Source organism: Abramis brama, assembly GCF_963993115.1.
Source record: "Abramis brama genome assembly, chromosome: 12".
Taxonomy (NCBI): domain Eukaryota; kingdom Metazoa; phylum Chordata; class Actinopteri; order Cypriniformes; family Leuciscidae; genus Abramis; species Abramis brama.
The window spans coordinates 17996292-18017772 of record NC_139974.1 but is presented as its reverse complement, the minus strand read 5'-3'; the positions used below and the strand labels follow the sequence as shown (position 1 = coordinate 18017772).

The window sequence follows — 21481 nt, the reverse complement described above, 5'->3', positions numbered from 1 at the left end:
TAGTTTGTCTCAGTTTTTTCTGTTTCTTCATGTAATCACAGACGGACTCGATGATGGTGAGATCAGATCATCCTGGCTGTTGTCAGATTCCTTGTGCATACAGAAATCTCACTGGATTATTACAATTAATGGCAAAAAGAATGTTTGGAAATGTAAACTGATATTTCCTACTGACACACTACAGCAAAAGATATAAATAACTTACTTAAAACCAATTTTTTTTTTTTTTTTTTTTTGGGGGGGGGGGTTGTATTAACATGCCTAAGACTTTTTGCACAGTACTGTATATTAGACTGCATCAGGTCGGTAACTAGTTGGCATGTCTGTTCTTCCTATTTGGAGTAGTGCATCAAATTAATGAAGTTGTAAATCCTTCAGTTTAAATGTGCTCATGTGAATAGCTTTTATGTAGCTACAGTAGTTCTGTTGTGTTGGTTTTAATTTTGTTCTGAGAATAGACTTTGTTTTCCTCACTGGAATTCCTACACAACTTGTAACATTCCAGAAAAACACTTGGAGGCGTTAAATACTACATGAAAGCAATTATAAGATGGCATTCTGGGCCCTATCTTACACCCGGCGCAATGCAGCGGCAAGCGCAAAGGAAGTGTTTTTTGCTAGTTTCAGTCCAACTCAGTTATCATTTTCACGTCCTGCGCCAAGTTGTTTAAATATTTAAAGTTGTTTGTTATTTAATGAGCGTGTTAGTAATGTGCGACTATAGGCAGGTCCATAACACGCATATTCTCTCCTTATTAAGCACACAGGGACACACAGCAGCCAAATAAATTAAAAATAAAAATATATATTTAAAATAAAATGAATTACAATGTAAAAGATTATTATTCTGTTCATAAAAATATGGTGCAAGCCGGCTTGTCCCGTAGATGGTCTGCTTGCGCACTTTTACCTCGTGCATGAGCAGTTCTGTTTGCGCTCTGCAGATGCATTGTCTTTCCACAATCAAATTCCGTATTGTAAATAGTGAATCTGCCATGGCGCCAACACAACTGGCATTTAAAGGGAATGGGAGATTAGACTCTGATTGGTTTAACGCACATAAATCCCAAAACACACCCATTACTCATTATGAGAATAGGGACAACCCTTTTAGACCATGTGCATGGAACGCCGACCATTTTTCCCATCGTTAAAATAGCAAAAGTGTATTCGGACACGCCGTAAGTAAACTTGCACCGTGCGCTTTAGACCATGCACTTTTAATCTTTTAAACAGGGCCCAATATGTGTATGACTTGTGTACTAAAGTCTTTCAATCATCAGCGCCAACCTCAGGCTTGAATAACACAAGGACATTAGAATACTGCCAAAAGTGTTCTGTGATTAGTATATAAAGTTTACAAAATGTTTATCATAAACTACCTAAATTTAAGGCCATCAGCCGCTACTGCAAGATCTAAATCGAGAGGATCACTTACACTACCAGTCTTGTAAGTCACTTTGACTGCCAGTCAAAGTTTTGGATCGTTAAGACTTTTAAATGTTTTTAAAAGAAGTCTCTTCTGCTCACCAAGGCTGCATTTATTTGATTAAAAATACAACAAAACAAAAAACAGTAACATTGTTAAATATTATGACAATTTAAAATATGTTTTCTGTTTTCAAATGTAATTAGGGGCCAAGCCCCGAAGGGGCTGAGGCACCTATTGTATCTGTTAGTTTTCTTATTAGGGGCCAAGCCCCGAAGGGGCTATGGCACCTATTGTATCTGTTAGTTTTCTTATTATTATTATTATTATTATTCTTCTTCCTCCTCTTGAAGTCTATGGCAGCCCTATGAACCATACATAGGAAAATGATGAAATTTGGCACACTTGTAGTGATGGTAATGAAAAGTAATTGTAGCAATTTTTGAGTCTCTAGGTCCAACTCTATAGCGCCACCAGCAGTTCAAAAATTCAACATTGAAATGGTTATAACTTTTGAACCCTTTGATCTAGAAAAATGAAACTTAGTACACCTGATTCATCTCATCATGCTGATTAGAACCAATATCTTACATTAAGACTCCGCCCATTACAGTAGTGGCCATTTTGAAAAGTACAGTATGCAGTTTTTTTGCTACTCCTCCTTCAAAATTGGTCTAATTTTGTCCAAACATGTACTCAAATGATCTTCGGACTGAGCCGCATAAAAGTACTGTCCCCGATTTTTTTTATTCTTCTCTGATCAAAAGTTATGACGTCGCAAACTTAACGAGGTCGACCCAAAATTGGTTCAGAAGCTATAGCTCGGCCAAACTTTGATCAATCGAAACGAAAATTGGTACACTTCATCGGAAGCATGATCTGAGGTTCCATGCCAAAGTTGGGAACAGCGCCACCTACGGGTCATGAGATATGGAAAATGCATATTTTGGCCAATAACTTATGAACAGTTTGTCAGAAAATTATAAACTTGGTGTCTATCGATTCCTTGGGTCATGACAAATCCGTGGATATCGATTTTGCCATGATGGGATGTACCACGTGTCCGCCATTTTGAATGATGTCATAATTTGCAATATCTTTTAAACTATTTGAAATTTCTTCACCAAATTTGGTATGGATCATCATTAGCATGGCCCGAAGGTACCTGAGAAATTTGATCACAGCGCCACCTAGTGTTCCAGAGATATCATTGTTTTTTGAAAAAACGCTTATAACTTTTGCTAACATTGCTTGAAATTTGATTTCTTTATGTCAATATATTCCTTGGCTTATGCCGATTTCAACGATATCTCATATGTTATTTATCAACAATGTGACTGGCCGCCATATTGGAGTGAATGTAAAACAGTTTTTTCGCTACTCCTCCTTCAAAATTGGTCTAATTTTGTCCAAACATGTACTCAAATGATCTTCGGACTGAGCCGCATAAAAGTACTGTCCCCGATTTTTTTGCTATACTGGAAAAAAAAAGTTATGATGTCGCAAACTTAATGAGGTCAACCCATAATTGGTTCAGAGGCTGTAACTTGTGAACAGTTTGTCACAAAATCATAAAATTGGTGTCTATCGATTCCTTGCGTCATGTCGAATCTGAGGATATCTATTTTGCCAGCATTGGATGTACCACATCATAAGCTATATTAGCATTAAGTTAGCTTAGCATGCTAATCTCGTTAACATGATTTTGTGTGCTCATTCACACACTGAAGCCTCTCCTCTGCAGCTTTGTAAAACATGTCCTCTGGGTGGCGCAAGTGGTTCAACCATGCGTCATGAATCCCGAACCATTGTGGTCGTGGGTTCGAGACCAGTGTGGGGCGACTTTGAAATTGTGTATAAAATAATAATTTAAATTCCTTCCGGCTCTGCACTGCTGTTGGTGCTTAAATGCTAGCTGTGCTGCTGTAATTGATGTGCTTACTGTGCTTGATGTACATTAAATTTCTGATGTTTTGCTCTTCTGGCTCCGCATTGCGCTACAGCGGCTGTTGCTTGCTCTGCCTTGCAGGGCTTGGCCCCGTATTGCTGCTTGCAGCTATATTTATTATTATTATTATTATTCCCAGTGGAAGTCTATGGCAGCCCTATGAACCGTAAGTAGGAAAATGATGAAATTTGGCACACTTGTACATATGGTCATGACAAGTAATTGGACCAATTTTGGAGTCTCTAGGATCAACTCTATAGCGCCACCACCAGTTCAAAAATTCAACATTCAAAGGGTTATAAATTTTGAACCATTTGATCTAGAAAAATGAAACTTAGTACACTTGATTCCTCTCGTCATCGTGATCAAGACCAATATAGTCCATTAAGACTCCGCCCATTACAGTAGTGGCCATTTTGAAAAGTACAGTATTAAGTTTTTTCGCTACTCCTCTTTCAAAATTTGACCAAATTTGACAAAAATGTACTCAAATGATCTTTGGACTGAGACGCACAGAAATGACTGAACAGATTTTTTTTATTCAAGTTTGTTCAAAAGTTATGGTGTCACAAAGTTAACGAGGTCGACCCAAAATTGGTTCAGAGGCTGTATCTCAGCCAAAAATTGATCAATCGAAACGAAAATTGATACGCTTCATCGGAAGTATGCCCTGAGGTTCCATGCCAAAGTTGGGAACAGCGCCACCTACGGGTCATGAGATATGGAAAATGGCTATTTTGGCCAATAACTTTTGAACAGTTTGTCAGAAAATCATAAATGTGGTATCTATGGATTCCTTGGGTCATGCTGAATCCATGGATACTGATTTTGCCAGGATTCAAAGAACCACTTGTCCGCCATTTTGATTTTTGTCATAAATTGCAATATCTTATTAAGTATTTGACATATCGGCACCAAAATTGGTAAGGATCATCATTAGCATGGCCTGAAGGTACCTGAGAACTTTGAACACAGCGCCACCTAGTGTTCCAGAGGTATAAGGTGTTTTGCAAATATGCTTATAACTTTTGAAAACATAGGTTAAAATTTGATTTCTTTATGTCATTACGTTCCTTGGATTATGCAGATTCCGACGATATCTCATTTGTCATTTTCCAACAATGTGGCTGTCCGCCATATTGAAGCAAATGGTAAACAGTTTTTTCGCTACTCCTCCTTCAAATCTTGCTCAATTTTGCCCAAAGTTTGCTCAGATGATCTTTGGACCAAGCAGCACAGAAATGACCGAACAGATTTTTGATATTCGCTACCGTTCCCGAGATATTCGTCTCCAAAGTTGACCTAGCCTGTGTTTGTTGCCTTGTGCTAGTTAGCTTAGCATAATAATTGGTTAGCATGCTAACCAGATGCCATTCTTTCTAATGTGGCTCTTCAGCTATCAGGATAACCATAAGCTACATTAGCATTAAGCTAGCTTAGCATGCTAATCTTGTTAACATGATTTTGTGTGCTCATTCATACACTGAAGCCTCTCCTCTGCAGTTTGGTAAAACATGTCCTCTGGGTGGCGCAAGCGGTTCAACCATGCGTCATGAATCCCGAACCATTCTGGTCGTGGGTTCGAGACCAGTGTGGGGCGACTTTGAAATTGTGTATAAAATAGTAATTTAAATTCCTTCTGGCTCTGCACTGCTGTTGGTGCTTAAATGCTATTGTGCTTGATGTACATTTACATGTATATTCAATTTGTGCTGTTTTTGTTCTTGCGGCTCCGCACTGCTATAGTAAGAATACTTTGGTTATTAAAGTTTCTTATAAAGTTTTGAAAGCAGAGTATTTTTAGCTACTTTTTGAACCCAGGGAACCATTGGAGGGCTTGGCCCCTTTGAGGCTGCTTGCAGCTTTAATTTATTCCTGTGATTGCAAAGCTGAATTTTCAGCATTATTACTACAGTCTTCAGTGTCACATGATCCTCAGAAATCATTCTAATATGCGGATTTGATGCTCAAAAAACATTCATTATTAATTATCAATGTTGAAAACAGGTGTGTACAATGTTTTTTGTTTTTTTTTAGGATTATTTGATTAATAGAAAGTACAAAAGGACAGCATTTATTTGAAATATAATATTTTGTAACATTATAAATGTCTTTACTGTAACTTTTGATCAATTTAATTAATCCTTGATGAATAAAAGTATTGATTTTTTTATTTCTTTCCCCCAAAAAAATAAATAAAAATTATTACTGACCCCAAACTTTTGAATGGCAGTGTTTAATGTTACAAAAGCTTTCTATTTCAGATACAGTAAATAACTGTTCTTTTAAACTTTCTATTCATCAAATAATCCTGAAATAAAAATGTAAATAACTGTTTTCAACATTGATTGTTTTACATAATGGATCTGATTCCAATACATGCAATACACTGACAAAAACTCTTCAGGTACAAAGAATACAACAACAACCATTGTGCCAGTGCCAAAACACGGTGATGAAATGGCCCTTAAAGACTTCTGTCCTGTCTCCCTCACGCCATTCATCGCTAAGTGTTTTGAGAGGCTGGTTCTCTCCCATCTGTAAATGTGCTTGTCCCCAATACTTGACCCATTTCAGTTCACCTACAAACCCAACAGGTCAACTGAGGACGCCATTTCCTCAGCTCGCCACACTGCCTTGAATCACCAAGATAAAAGCAACACATGTCAGAATGTTATTCATCGATTTTAGTTCTGCTTTTAATTTTGTGATCCCATCCAAGCTAATCTCAAAGCTCTCTGATCTTGACATCAGCCCGTCTGTTTGCAACTGGACCTTGGACTTTCTCACTAACAGACCACAGTCTGTTAGGATCAACAACCACTACTCCTCCATCCTCACCTTGAACACTGGTGTACCACAGGGCTGTGTTCAGAGCCCAATCCTCTACTCTCTCTTCACCTACAACCCACAACTCCATAATCAAGTTTGCAGATGACATCACGGTGGTAGGCTTGATCAGCGATGACAGTGAAGTTGAATATGAAGAAGTTCAGCACCTGACAGTGTGGTGTGCAAACAACAATCTTAACACTCAATACCCAGAAGACCGAGGAGCTGATTGTGGACTACCGGTGGACTAAGAAAGGCTACACACACAGACACTTAGGGTGTATTCACACCAGGAAAGTCCGATAGTTCACTTGCTTTTGTCCGGACCAAATACAATGGTGGTTTTTTTTGTTTGGTACGGTTCGCTTTCACACTGCTCTTTTTGCAAGTGAACCAAAATTTGTAAACAAAACCACACGTGTGCTAAGGTCGTCCATTCATTGGACAGGAGTTTTTTTTTTTTTTTTTTTTTTTTTTTTTTTTTTATCAACCTGCCAGTTGTCCTGATCGGGAATAGTGGTGTTATTCTTACTTATCTATATCTAAGGCTTTCTTATTGATATGTATTTATTGTATTGTTGTAGTGTATTTATTGTTTTCTCTTAACCATCAACCTAGAGACTGCAGATGAAAATTAGCCTGTATGGCTAAATTTACATTTACACATTTACATTTTGGACTTTGTCATGTTGATTAATGTGCGCTGTCCCTTTTAAATAAAGAAATAAAATAAAATAAAAAGAATTCTCAAGCAGGGAAAAGCAGGATGTGCAAAAAACAGGCTCAGCATGGAGATATTTCATAATGCAATATTTGTTCTTTTACTGATTTGGTGTTATTCTCTACAAACGCAATATGAAGAAACTATTGAGCATCATAGGATACAATGTCATCTATACGATGTTGTAATTAGGATTTTGAGAAGACGACGATGTGCTGCAAGACGGTTCCGGTGGAGAGAACATGCTTTTAAACCATTTAAGCGCGATAAGACAAAAGAGAACGCTCTGTCTGTGAATGTCCTGATGCACACACGACGCGCAGAAAGACGCGCAACAGTTGGCCTATCGTGTGCACAGACAGCGCGCCGGAATTCTCTTTCGCGCTTGAACGAACACCATTATGCCAAAATGTCCGTTTTGTTAAGTATCCTCATAAGAGCCGTCAAATAAAAAGGCGCAGTTTTCTGCAATTGGGTCGGTTCATGTTCACACCGTTTACGAACCGTACCAGAGTTCGTTTGGAACCGTACCGAGACCACCTTTTCAGCTGGGTCTCGGTTCGGTTGTTTGGTCCGCACCCGAGTGCGATTGCTGTATTCACACCTGCCCAATCAAACCAAACAAGGCAGGTGTGAATACACCCTTATTTACATTGATGGGACTGACGACTAGCTTCAAATTCCTGGGTATCCATATCTCTGAGGATTTTTCCTGGACCATCAACACTGCCACTCTGATCAAAAAGACGCAACTGTGCCTTTACTTCCTTAGAAAGCTAAAGAAAGCTCACCTGTCCCCCCTTATCCTGCTGAACTTCTATCAATGCATAATTGAAAGCATCCTGACAAACTGCATCACGGTGTGGTATGGCAACTGCACTGTCTCAGACCAGGATGCCCTCCAACGGGTGGTGAAAAATGCCCAAAACATCATTGGTGCTCAACTACCCTCGATCAAAGACAAATACCACGAACGATGTCTACGAAGGGTGAGAAGCATTATTAAAGACGTCTCTCATCCCAGCCATGGACTGTTTACTCTTCTTCCATCTGTTAGACATTATAGGAGCTTTCGCTGTCGCACCAGCAGATTCATGAACAGTTTATTTCCCTCTGTGGTCAACCTACTGAACTCTAAATTAAATTGATGAACACTACATCCAACTTGGACCTCCTTATAAAAAAAGGAAAAAGGAAACAGTCTGCACTGTACATTAACATGCCTCCATACTGTACACTTACAAATGTTTCCTAATATGCCTCTTACTTTTTCACTTTCCTTTTTAACATTCTACCTCATGCAATTTTGCGCTGATGTCGCCACTGGCCATTTACACCTTTAACCCTAACCCTTTATTCTTAAAATTACTTCAGATCAGAGCACTTTTGACCATTGGATCAGAGCGCTGTTAATCACTGCCTGATCAACATCATTGGTTCGGAGTGCTGTTAATGCTTTAGCAATGTAAAACCTTTTTACCATGCCAGTACTTGAATTGCGATAAGTTGTTGTTTTTTAATAGGAGGAAGATACATGACTCGACCACAGACCACTTATCTGTTCATGGTATGTAAACACTCAATTTTATATTATAATATATTTCCCTAGTCAATATTTATTCTGATTATTTTTTTGTGACTGATCACACTATTATATGTAGCTAGTAAAAAAAAACGCTTTCTCTGTGTCCAGATTTGCCAGCAAAAATAATGCAAATACTGAAACCTTTAAATCAACATTTAAATGTCAACTTTTACGAAAAGTAGTCTTAATGTCTAAGTATATATCCAAATGCGAGTATTGTGTCTGAAAAAAATTTTCTCAGCAGCAACGGTTTATATATGTATGTGTATATATATATATATATATATATATATATATATATACACATGTATATACATTATAAATCTTAATATATATTAAGACTACTTTTCGTAAAAGTTGACAAAAAAAAAGAATTATATATATATATGTTGATATATATATATCTCAACATATATATATAATTCTTTTTTTACATACAAAAATAAAGACCACAGACACACAATTTGTCTATTTGTCTATAATGATGTTCGACTCCGCCAGTCAGAGATCACCAAAATTAATATTAAAGAGGTGTGTGAACTCGCAAGTACGATGTCAAGGACTGTAATTTGCTTTGGCCCCCTTCCTGTTCGCAGGAGTGATGAGATAGTTAGTAGATTGTGTTTACTTAATGGCTGGCTGTCTAATTGGTGTCCGTGTAATAATATAGAATTCATAGACAATTAGAAAAGTTTTTGGGGCAGACCTGACCTGTTGAAAGGAGATGGTATTCATCCCTCCTGGGATGGTGCTGCTCTTCTCTCTAGTAATTTGGCTCATAGTCTTAGAGATAAAAAATGACAAATTGGGCACCAGGTCAGGAAGCAGACACACTGGCTTAACCAACTGTCTGCTAGCAGCCTCGCGTCACCAAGGTCAGATAAATCCCATCACATAGAGCCTCTTTCACCTAGATATCATCATATAGAGACTGTGTCTGTTCCCCGAATTTGGAAATCCATAAAACGTCCAAACCCATCTAAGGTTAAACATTTAATTGATGTTCAACAAATAAAAAACAGATATAATACAGATGAGCAAATGCTAAAGCTTGGGTTGCTGAATATTCAATCGCTTACTCCAAAAGCACTCATTGTTAATGATATGATTACAGACTATAATCTAGATGTTCAGTGTTGCGCCTGAACGCGTTCATTGAACGATAGTTCATGAACTCGTTCATATTTTGAGTGAACGTGAACTGAACGTAGGCTATATTACTGCCTGATGAACGTTTCTGTGAACTCGTTCATTCTGGTGTCTGTGAACGGCACGCTCTCTCAGTTTCTCAGTGAACAAATCTTTTTTTGAGTCATTTCGTTCAATTAAGGGGCTTTAAATGTTATACTATTAACTGGCAAATTCCCAGAACACATCCACCTACGTAATCTTGATCATATTCTGAATTAAGAAATCATTATAATGCAGTCAAAATTCGTTTACAGGGAACATAAATAATTACTTTACCTTCCGAGTCTTTCGTTCATTTGTCACGCGACAGACGCAATGAATGGATCGTTCATGAACGACTCATCACTTACATTACAAATCAAAACAAAAAGCAGCAAGGAAGCGTCGTATGGTCATTTAAACGAGTTTTATGACAAGGTCGGTGAGGATGGGAAAAATCTGACGCATAGCTTCAGTGTTAAAACTGATAAAATAATTGTCTGTGGTTCTATATGGGCTGCCTGTGGCAATCATTTTCAAAAATAATATCTCGCAGCAACATGGACAAAAGAACTATGAACTAGTTCATTTTTGGAACTGTGAACTTAGTTCAAAATTTTGAAGTATGAACTATGAACTGAACTAGTTCATTTTAAAATTTGTGAACTGAACTTTGAACTAGTTCATGTAGAAAGTGAACTTTCCCAACACTGGCTGTGTTTGACAGAAACCTGGCTAAAACCAAACAATTACATTACTTTAAATGAGTCCACCCTGCAAGATTACTGTTATAAACATGAACCTCGTCTGAAGGGGGAGGTGTTGCTGTAATTTATAGTAATATTTTCAAAACCACTAAGAAATCAAGTTTTAAATATACTTCTTTTGAAGTGTTGGTGCTTAATGTAAAAATATATAGTGTAAACGATAAATCACGTTTGAGATTTGTGCTGGCTACTGTATACAGGCCACCAGGGCACCATAAAGATTTTATCAAATAATTTGCGGACTTTCTATCAGAATTAATATTGACTGCAGATAAAGTACTAATTGTTGGTGATTTTAATATACACATAGGTAATGAAAAAGATGCATTGGAATTGGCATTTAAAGATATTGTAAACTCAATTAGAGTTAGACAACACGTGTCAGGACCTACTCATTGTCGTAATCATACTCTAGATCTAATATTATCACATGGAATAAATGTTAATGCCGTTGAAATTCTGCAGCAGAGCGATGACATCTCAGATCATTATCTAGTCTCGTGTAAATTACATTTAGCCAAGGCTGCAAAGCCGACTCCGTGTTATAAATATGTTAGACCTATCACTTCTGCCACTAAAGATTGCTTTATCAATAATCTTCCTAATCAGTTTCATCATCTCAGCATCCCAGATAGCTTAGAAGAACTTGATATTGCAACAGAAACTTTTAACTCTCTCTTTTCCAGCACTTTAGACACAGTTGCTCCGTTGCGCTTAAAGAAGATTAAAGAAAATAGTCCAACACCGTGGTACAACGAGCACACTCAGGCCCTTAAGAGAGCAGCCAGAGAAATGGAGCGCAACTGGAAGAAAACAAAACTAGAGGTATTTCGCATTTCATGGAAGGAGAGCTCGATTACCTACAGAGGCTTTAAAAACTGCTAGATCTGCTTATTTTTCAAACCTATTAGAATAAAATAAACATAATCCTAGGTATTTATTTAAAACAGTGGCTAAACTAACGAAAAAGAAAGCTTCAAGCCCAGAAGTTTCCAAGTAGCACAGCAGTAATGACTTTATGAACTTCTTCACTTATAAGATTGATAATATCAGGGACAAAATTATAACTATGCAACCATCTACTACAGTATCGCATCAGGCAGTGCATTGTAGTCTCCTTGAAGGAAAATTTGATTCATTCGTTGCTATAGGAGAGGAAGAATTTACTAAACTCGTTAAATCATCTAAATCGACAACATGTATGTTAGACCCTATACCGACTAAGCTACTGAAAGAGATGCTCCCAGAGGTCATAGATCCTCTTCTTAATATCATTAATTCGTCTTTGTCTCTAGGATACGTACCAAAAAACTTTAAGCTCGCCATGATTAAACCGCTTCCTACAGAATTAGTCAATTACAGGCAGATCTCGAATCTGCCTTTTCTGTCAAAGATATTAGAAAAAAACAGTATACTCACAACTGTATTCCTTTCTTGAAAGAATTGATATCTGTGAGGATTTTCAGTCAGGATTTAGACCGTACCATAGTACCGAGACAGCTCTCGTTAGAGTCACAAATGATTTGCTCTTATCATCCGATCGTGGTTGTATCTCTCTATTAGTGTTACTTGATCTTAGTGCTGCATTTGACACTATTGACCACAACATTCTTTTAAATAGACTCGAACATTATGTTGGCATTAGTGGAATTGCACTAGCATGGTTTAAATCATACTTATCTGACCGTTATCAGTTTGTAGCAGTAAATGAAGAGATGTCTTATCAATCACAAGTTCAGTATGGCGTACCACAAGGCTCAGTACTAGGACCGCTGCTGTTCACTCTGTACATGCTACTCTTGGGAGATATCATTAGGAAACATGGAATTAGCTTCCACTGTTATGCTGACGATACTCAGCTGTATATTTCTTCAAAACCTAACGAAACTTACCAATTCACAAAATTAATGGAATGCATAGCTGATATAAAAAATTGGATGACTAGTAATTTCCCACTTCTAAATTCTGAAAAAACAGAGATTCTAATTATTGGACAAAAAACTTCCTCACGTAATAACCTAGAATACTGTCTAACACTTGATGGCTGCTCTGTCAAGTCTTCGTCGTCGGTTAGGAACCTGGGTGTGCTCTTTGATACCAATATTTCATTTGAAAGTCACATGTCTAGTATCTGTAAAACCGCATTTTTTCATCTTAAAAATATATCTAAATTACGCCATATGCTCTCATTGACAAACGCGGAACAGTTAGTTCATGCGTTCATGACCTCAAGGCTAGATTATTGTAATGCTCTACTGGGTGGTTGCCCTGCATGCTTAATAAACAAACTACAGCTAGTCCAAAACGCTTCAGCTTGAGTTCTTACCAGAACCAGGAAGTATGACCATATTAGCCCTGTTCTGTCAACACTGCACTGGCTGCCTATTAAACATTGCATACATTTTAAAATATTGCTGATTACTTACAAAGCACTAAATAGTTTAGCTCCGCAGTACTTGAGTGAGCTCTTAACACATTATAGTCCTTCACGTCTATTGCGATCTCAAAATTCCGGCCAATTAATAATACATAGAATATCAAAATCGACTGCTGGCGGTAGATCCTTTTCCTATTTAGCACCAAAACTTTGGAACAATCTTCCTAACATTGTCCGGGAAGCAGACACACTCTGTCAGTTCAAAGCTAGATTAAAGACACATCTCTTTGACCTAGCATTCACATAATACATTATAAACTTCTATAATTCAATGTTAGGCTGCATAGATTAGGTCAGCCGGAACCGGGAACACTTCCCATAAATCCTGATGTACTCGTTACATCATAAGAAGAATGACATCTACGCTAATTTTAGAGTCTTTGTTTATCCCAAGGTTTTCCCGCAGCCTGCCGGATCCAAGCCGTATCCAGATCTGACGCAGGACCTTCGCCTGGACCCGATGACAACGCATTGCTGAAGTGCCAACTAGTCTCTCCCTATGGAGGATCCCTTTACCACTCTACAGATAAGGCGTTGTCGGGAAAATTCGTTTCGCGTACCTACCCCGAAGTGACAAAATAAAATAAAATTCTGTATCAAAATTTATAAGGAAAGACCAGTACTTTGTTTAGGCTTGGTTTGTAGGGAATTACAAACCTGCGCACATATATTCAAACGCACATAACTATAGAACCAATTCTTAACGCGCATATGAACGCCATCAGCATTTCTCACAGGTTCGCGTTTAAAGTCTGTGTAGAGAGAATGGTGTCGTCTTAGCGGCCCCTAATTTAATAACAAATGATCGTTGCGACGGAAGCGAATCAATCAAAACTAACTTTAGCTGGAAAATAACTTTATTAAAGAACCGCTATAAAGGCAAAACAATCTCTGTTATCTTAAATTATACGCTTATCTCTGTAAAGCTGCTTTGAAACGTCTCGGTTACTAATGTAACCTCGGTTCCCTGAGATGAGGGAACGAGTGTTGCGTAAGCCTTAGCTTACGCTACGGGAAAGCCCCTTTTCTCGAGAAGATTGAAGCCAAAATTATCCTAGAATTTTCATAATTTAAAACACACTTGCTGCAGCAAGCAGACCTAAGCGAGACGACTTAGCGCGCTTATTGGCTGCTCTGCGGCAACTGCTGCAACCTATGGAGAGGCAGCTGCCAAAATGGGCGTGGCTATGGCTATATAACCCGCGCCGCCCATAGTTGCCTTGGTTTCATTGACTGAAGCGATACCATAACGTAGCACAAGCACGGCAAGGTTACGCAACACTCGTTCCCTCATCTCAGGGAACCGAGGTTACGTTAGTAACCGAGACGTTCCCTTTCGAGAGTACTCTCGTGTTGCGTAAGCCTTAGCTTACGCTACGGGAACCCCGTGTAAAACGCTGTGCGTGCTCAAGAAAAAACTTTTTTAGTCAGTGTCCCAGGGCAAGTGTCCGGGGCTCATTAGACGAGAAACTAACTTGAATGAATAATGCTTGAGACATTATAGTACAGTCATGCCAGATCTAAGTCAGGCAAGTAACTGCAGCAGCATGGTTAAACCGATAACAGTCTAGCCTGTAAAGCGGGAACTTCTAGGTTGTAAAACCTGATAAATGTAGACGGAGAGGCCCAGCCTGCCGCCATACAGATATCCTGAAGTGAAATCCCACTGGACCAAACCCAGGACGAGGCCATGCCTCTAGTAGAGTGAGCTCTGACGCCCAGGGGGCAACAGAGGCCCTTGGAAGCATAAGCCAATGAAATAGCATCGACTATCCAACGTGAAAGGCTCTTGTTTAGTGGCAGCCAAACCTTTAGTGCGGCCACCAAAGGATACAAAGAGCTGTTCTAATTGTCTGAAAACAGCAGAATGCTCCACATAAATCCTAAGAGCCCTAACAGGGCAGAGAACATTTGCGTCCCTCTCGTCATCAGATATAGGGAGAGCAGACAGAGAAATAACTTGCGCTCTGAACGGAGTGGCAAGTATCTTAGGAACATAACTGTGTCTTGGTTTGAGGATGACTTTACAATCATTAGGCCCAAACTCAAGACAGGTAGCGCTCATGGTCACCTACACGCTTGACTGAGGCGAGAGCCATCAGGAAGACGGTTTTGAGTGAGAGATATTTCAAATCTATGGTCTGCATTGGTTCAAATAGGTCACCTTTCATGGCCTCTAGGACCGTGGAAAGGTCCCAGATGGGAACCGAAGGGGGTCGAGGGGGTTTAACCTCCTAGCTCCCCTGAGGAAGCGGATGACTAGGTCGTTACTCCCCAGTGATTGACCAGACGCAGGCGTTAGAAAAGCCGCTATGGCCGACACATATACTTTGAGCGTGGAGGGGGATCTGCCCACGTCCAAGAGCTCTTGGAGGAAGGACAGTACATCCGATACTCCACTGCATTGTGGTTCTATGTTCCGTGTTGAGCTCCAGCTAGAGAACACTGACCATTTCAAGGCGTAAAGCCGCCTAGTAGAGGGCGCTCTAGCCTCTGTGATAGTGTTTAACACTCCTTCTGGGAGGTTAACAGGTACCCGTTGAGGGCCCATACATGCAGGGCCCACAGCTCGGGGTGGGGATGCCAGAGCGTCCCTTTGGCCTGAGAGAGGAGGTCTTTCCTCACTGGGATCGGCCAAGGGGCTGTTCCAGGTAGCTGCATCAGCTCCAGGAACCACACTTGGTTCCTCCAAAGCAGAGCTACTAGGAGCACAGTGCAGTTGCTCTCCCTGATTCGTTTGATAACCTGTGGTAACAACGAGATCGGTGGGAATGCATAGAGCGGACGGCTGGGCCAGTCGTGGGCCAGTGCGTCCCTGCTCTTCGTGAAGTAAATTGGGCAATGAGCGTTGTCTTCTGAGGCGGAGAGGTCGACCTCTGCCCTGCTAAAAATGCTCCATACCAACTGAACCACCTGGGGGTGAAGGGACCATTCCCCTGGGGAAACGTTGCCCCTGGATAGCATGTCTGGACCCAGGTTCAGAATGCCTGGTACGTGCACCGCTCTCAGCGAGCGCAGATTGTGCTGAGCCCACACGAGAAGGCATTTGGCCCTGGTGTACAGGCTCCGGGATCTGATGCCGCCTTGGCGGTTTATGTAGGACACCACCGCCATGTTGTCCGATCGGACTAAGACGTGGTGACCTCTCAAGTATGGGAGAAAAAACTCCAGAGCTAACTCGACCACTCTCATCTCTACACAGTTTATGTGTAGGCATTTCTCCGGGCCTGACCAGAGGCCGGAAGCTGGCCTACCTCGTACAGGGCACCCCAACCGAGGTTGGAAGCATCTGTTGAGACTGCTTTTAGCTTTGAGACTGTCCCCATGTCGACACCTGACTGGTACCAGTCGGCTGACTTCCAAGGTTCCAGGGCTTCGATACAGCCCTGAGTTACCCTGAGACGAAAATGACCCGATGTCCACGCACGAGACGGGACTCTGGGCTTTAGCCAGTGCTGGAGGGGGCGCATTTGTAGCAGACCCAGCTGAAGTACTGCTGAAGCCGATGCCATGCGGCCCAGAATCCTCTGAAACATTTTGAGAGGAGTGACGTTGCCAACTTTGAATGACGCCGCTAGGCGCTGGATGGAGAGAGCGCGCTGTGATGTAAGCCGCGCTTTCATTGACACAGAGTCTATTTCTGTTCCCAGAAAATAAATTTTCTGGCTGGGTAACAGCGAGCTCTTGGTCAAATTGATCTTGAGACCCAGGTTCTGTAAGTGACTGAGTAGCAAAGCTTTGTGAGTCATCAGTTCCATCTGTGACTGAGCTAGAATTAGCCAGTCGTCTAGATAGTTCAGTATTCGCATACCCTGTTGTCTCAGGGGAGCGAGCGCCGCGTCCATGCACTTTGTGAATGTACGGGGTGCTAAAGACAGGCCAAACGGTAGGACCGTGTACTGATAAGCTCGGCCCTCGAAGGCGAATCTCAAGAATGGCCTGTGACGGGGAGCTATTTTTATCAGCCGGGCGCTGGCCATCAGTGAAGGAGACAGGTGAGGGCGATTCGGTGGGCGAGGCACGCGGGGATCCTACCGGCGTGAGTTCGCCCGTTGCAGAAGCTTCCGGTGCTCTCTGAGAACGGCGCTTTTTACGGCGCGGCCCATGAGAGAGAGGTGGAAGTGTGTCCTCGCCGAAGACGGCTAATCGAGCCCGCAGGGTCGATAAGTCCATCACATCGCACTCCGGGCAGGAGAGAGCAATGTCAGCGTGGTCCTTCCCCAGGCAGGAGACGCAAAGGATGTGGCGGTCTCCGGCCAAGAGGGGGGCTCGGCACGAGCCGCAGCTCTTTTAGAGGAACGTGAGTAAACGCAGCGGCAACACACACGGAGCTTTAAAGGATATATGCGCGCCGGATGGCGCAGCGGGAGACGGCGGCTGAAGGCAGCGTAGGGAGGAGTCCGAAGCCGGCTTCTTCAGTCCTGCAGTGCAGTGGCTCGTCCCGCTGAAGTGCTGTTTTCGACGGCGCGAGGCTTCTTCCAGAGTCAGCGAAGAGGATCATTCGCTGAAAGGAGATGAAATCAAGGCAACTATGGACGGCGTGGGTTATATAGCCATAGCCACGCCCATTTTGGCGGGCCGTGGCGCACGAAGGGCGTGAAGTGCCCTCATTGGTTCGTGCGCCACAGCTGCCTCTCCATAGGTTGCAGCAGTTGCCGCAGAGCAGCCAATAAGCGCGCTAAGTCGTCTCGCTTAGGTCTGCTTGCTGCAGCAAGTGCGTTTTAAATTATGAAAATATTGGCTTCAGTCTTCTCGAGAAAAGGGGCTTTCCCGTAGCGTAAGCTAAGGCTTACGCAACACAAGAGTACTCTCGAAAGGGAACAATCTACATTGTTAAAAGCGCTATATAAATGAAGATGACTTGACTATTTTTTACTTCAGTCCCATAAAAATTAGAAAATTATTATAAATGTTTAATTTGTATTAAATTGTTATGAGCTAGATACATGAACAGTAGGTATGTTTCTTTTATAGTTTTGTGTAAAATTCTTTTTAAACCAGTTCAATTTTGTCCGTTAGGGGATTGAGAATAAAAAGTGTTTAAATCTAAAAAAAATTATAAAAAAAAATTAACAAACTGAAAATAATCAAATATATTTAATATCTGAGGTGGGAAAATATTCTTTGTTGGAGGTTTGATATGTGCCTAATGATGTGTGGTATTTAGAAAATTAATTATAGTTTAAAAAATGAAAAACCATGATGAAATATTACCGAATCATTACAACTAGCTATAATTATTGTGTACACTAACTAACCTCAGTTTTAGGAATTTTATAAATTATTGCATAAAGTTCACTTACCTCGAGTCAAACTTCCGTCCATCCTCGAATGTGCCGTTATACTGATACCGAATATAGTCTCCGACCTGAACCTCTCTCGAACAGTGTGTTGGTATCAAGTATCGATCAATAATCACATCTTCTAACTGACCATATAAAACATGTATGAGAGTGAGGAAAAAAGTGAGAACTTTTGTTATCGCCATTTAAGGTGAGAAGATGAGAAGCTGCAGCGTTGTTCTTTTGTTTTAATCGATTATACAGCGGTATTTTGCAAGATAAACTGACGCAAAGATAAACCCACCGTTTTAAGATAAAACAAAGCAAACGGTGAAAAATTATAATTAGTTATACGAATTGCGTAATGTAGTTGTCATACTAAAACTTTATTCTATACAAACACGCGGGGGGAAAGTTGATGTTCTCACGTAGGCTGTGTGTTAGGCTAGTGTAGCTACTGCGTGTCAGAATCAGAATCCATAGAACTGCAGCAACAACTGCGCGGTCCTAAACTCCATCCGATCACGTACTCTCAAATGCTCAGTTTTCAACAATACAACATTGGGGTATACAACAATACAACAATTTTAATGGGTTCAATTTGCTTTTGTTGTCTCACACCACTCATGTCTGATATTAGGGTTGATTCTGTTACATCATAACATGTTCTGACAAGACAAAACAAATAGGCTATCTCTAAAACACTTGTCTCAAAATACTAATCTTCTTATTAGTTATAAAATCAATAGATTTTAAAAGTTAATTTCATTTAAGTGTTAGGAGAATTTAAGAATCAAAATGTATGATAGGCCTACTCCATAACATGACAATATTCATGTGCAGTTTGGAACAGTATTTCTTTGAGATTTAGGTCATTTTAATAGATTGAAGATACATTTTAATAGTCTTAATACGTATTTTAAATACATGTATCTGAAATACTGCCCATCCCTGAACATGACAATATTCATGTGCAGTTTGGAACAGTATTTCTTTGAGATTTAGGTCATTTTAATAGATTGAAGATACATTTTAATAGTCTGACCCAACCTTTTAAATTATAAGTTAACGATCCAACCACTAACAGGCTAAAAGTATAAGGATTTATAAGTGCATTTATGTGGGGAAAAAATGGCGTCAGGGACACGCACTAGATTAGGCTTCTTAAAGACGACGGGCTTTCAGACCCAGAAAAACAGTCATTCAGTTCAGACCAGAATTTGAGAGGTATGCAGAGTTTTCCATCAAACTCTTTCAACCCCAGAGGGCCACAGAACATACGTGCAGCCTGACATGAATCTCTGCTCGCCCTCGTTACACAGGGATCGAAAATTACACTGAGGAACAGAAGCATGGCCCAAACAAAACTACTATGTTTATTCGTGTTTTTCAGTACTGTATATCTTTTCTCTACTGTGAAGTCTCAGTATGAAAAATACAGCTTCAAAAGCTTTCCACCGAACGACCTCATGCCACTGGAATCTGCGTACGGACACGCGTTAGAGATGTACGCTTTTCAGGATTGGAAACAGAGTGTTAAATATCTGGAGCTAAGCCTTCGGCTTCATCGGCTGCTGAAAGACAGCGAATCGTATTGCTGTCAGAACTGCAGCGCTGTGTGGCAGGAATATGAGGAGAACAGCACGGACACTACCCTCTTGATCATGGGACACATAATAAGGCGAGCCGCATGTCTGAAAATGTGCAAAACAAACTTTCCTGTGTTTTCCAAATCATATCCTAAACGAGAAACGTTGGGTGCTTTTGAACAGAGGATACCCTACCGGTACCTTCAGTATGTCTATTACCAGGTAAGATTTTTTTTGTTCAATAAATTGCGATAAACCAGAAGGTTCCTACTATGAGTTTTATGCCGTGTTCCAGGCAACCGTGTTTTTCCAACCTTATACCCGTGAAAGTGCACTGGAACGGCAGTCAAACCCGTGACTTCCCACCCGTGAACTCGTACTAGATCGATGTACTCCCAGTTACGAGTTGGAAAAACACGGGTTACAGCTTTGTTGATGTTGGTTTGTGGTTTAACAGTATACGACGTTAATTAACCGAAAATGTGTATGTAAACGATCAACAATACTGAATTCCCTATTGTTAATCACTTTGAATAACCGAAGCCTATTGAATTAATACGCATCTCTCTCTCTCTCTCCCTCCCTCCTGAATTTATTCCAGTAAGTGCTTGCCGACACATGCCACGTCCACGCAAGATAGGCTATGCTTCCTATCGTAATACTTAAATGTATTATGCCTCTACTGTTTTACTCCAAAACATATTTATTTTATCTTTTATACAATGCATTTAAATATTTAGATAATATTCAAATAATTCAGAATTGAATGGCAGGGAATAAAACAGGCAAATTAGGCTAGCCTACTTAAAAGCAAGACATGTTTAAATAAATGTACAGAGGACAGGATTTATATATGAGTATAGTAAATTATAGTATATAGAGGAATGCTGAAGTATTAATGTCACCTTTTACAGTCAAACCAAAATTTATTCAGACACCTTCAACATTTCTCACATTATCACAGTATGCGCTATAAGTTTATAAAATGGTAATAAAATATGACAAGAACTTGATATCACTGGTTTTGGCCATCCTTCTGTTAGACTGTCTCCCATATGAATTAGGTTGAATTGCTGTCAGCTGTTAGATTTAGTTCAACCAATTACCAAGAAATGCTTAATTTTGTTCAGTCTGTGGTGTAAAAAGGTTGTATTAGCAATTTAAAAAAAAATCCCAATTGGCTGGGAGTGTTGACTGAGTAGCTATCCCTGCATTAATAAAGTGCTTGTTGAAAGTATCTAATATATTTTGTTTACCCCTTACTTCACCTTGGCTTGCTATTATAACTTCTGGGATAGTGGGAGGTGGCACATCACCCGAAGAAGATTTAATTGCTTTCCAAAATGTTTTGGGGTTATTAAGGCATTCATTTATTAAATTCAGATAATGTTCACTTTTTGTACTTTTTATTAGTCTTGTGCATTTGTTTCTTAATACCCTATAATTTAACCAACATTTATCATTATTTTTTTTTCTTTTTGCTTTGATCCATGCTTCATTCCGTTCTCTAATAGCTGTTGCAATAGAGTCATTAAACCAAATATTATCTCTGCCCCTCACGCTGTATCTTCTAATAGGGGCATGTTTGTCAACTATGGAGGTCTTTTTAAAATAATTCCAGGCCAGCTCAACATCATCCATATCACAAACTAAGTTCTAAGTTCTTAAATCACATATATTAATCACAGATATATTTCATGAAGGAAAGCTTGTTCATTAAA

General features: G+C 40.1%; 2 protein-coding genes across 3 annotated transcripts in view; one reads left to right on the top strand and one right to left on the bottom strand.

The window, feature by feature from the left end:
• The window catches only part of fkbp10a (FKBP prolyl isomerase 10a), a 315758-nt gene extending 297080 nt beyond the window's left edge, over positions 1-18678 (bottom strand). For both annotated transcript variants that reach the window (XM_084131485.1, XM_084131484.1), the window contains exon 1: positions 18193-18678. In XM_084131485.1, coding sequence (XP_083987611.1) covers positions 18193-18377 — 185 coding nt within the window. In that variant the 5' untranslated portion in view covers positions 18378-18678. The remainder of the gene's footprint in view (positions 1-18192) is intronic.
• A 613-nt stretch (positions 18679-19291) lies between these two features.
• p3h4 (prolyl 3-hydroxylase family member 4 (inactive)) overlaps positions 19292-21481 on the top strand; it is a gene marked incomplete at its 3' end in the record, with an annotated part of 67536 nt that continues 65346 nt past the window's right edge. Inside the window, exon 1 of the mRNA XM_084131487.1 lies at positions 19292-19982. Coding sequence (XP_083987613.1) covers positions 19524-19982 — 459 coding nt within the window. The 5' untranslated portion in view covers positions 19292-19523. The remainder of the gene's footprint in view (positions 19983-21481) is intronic.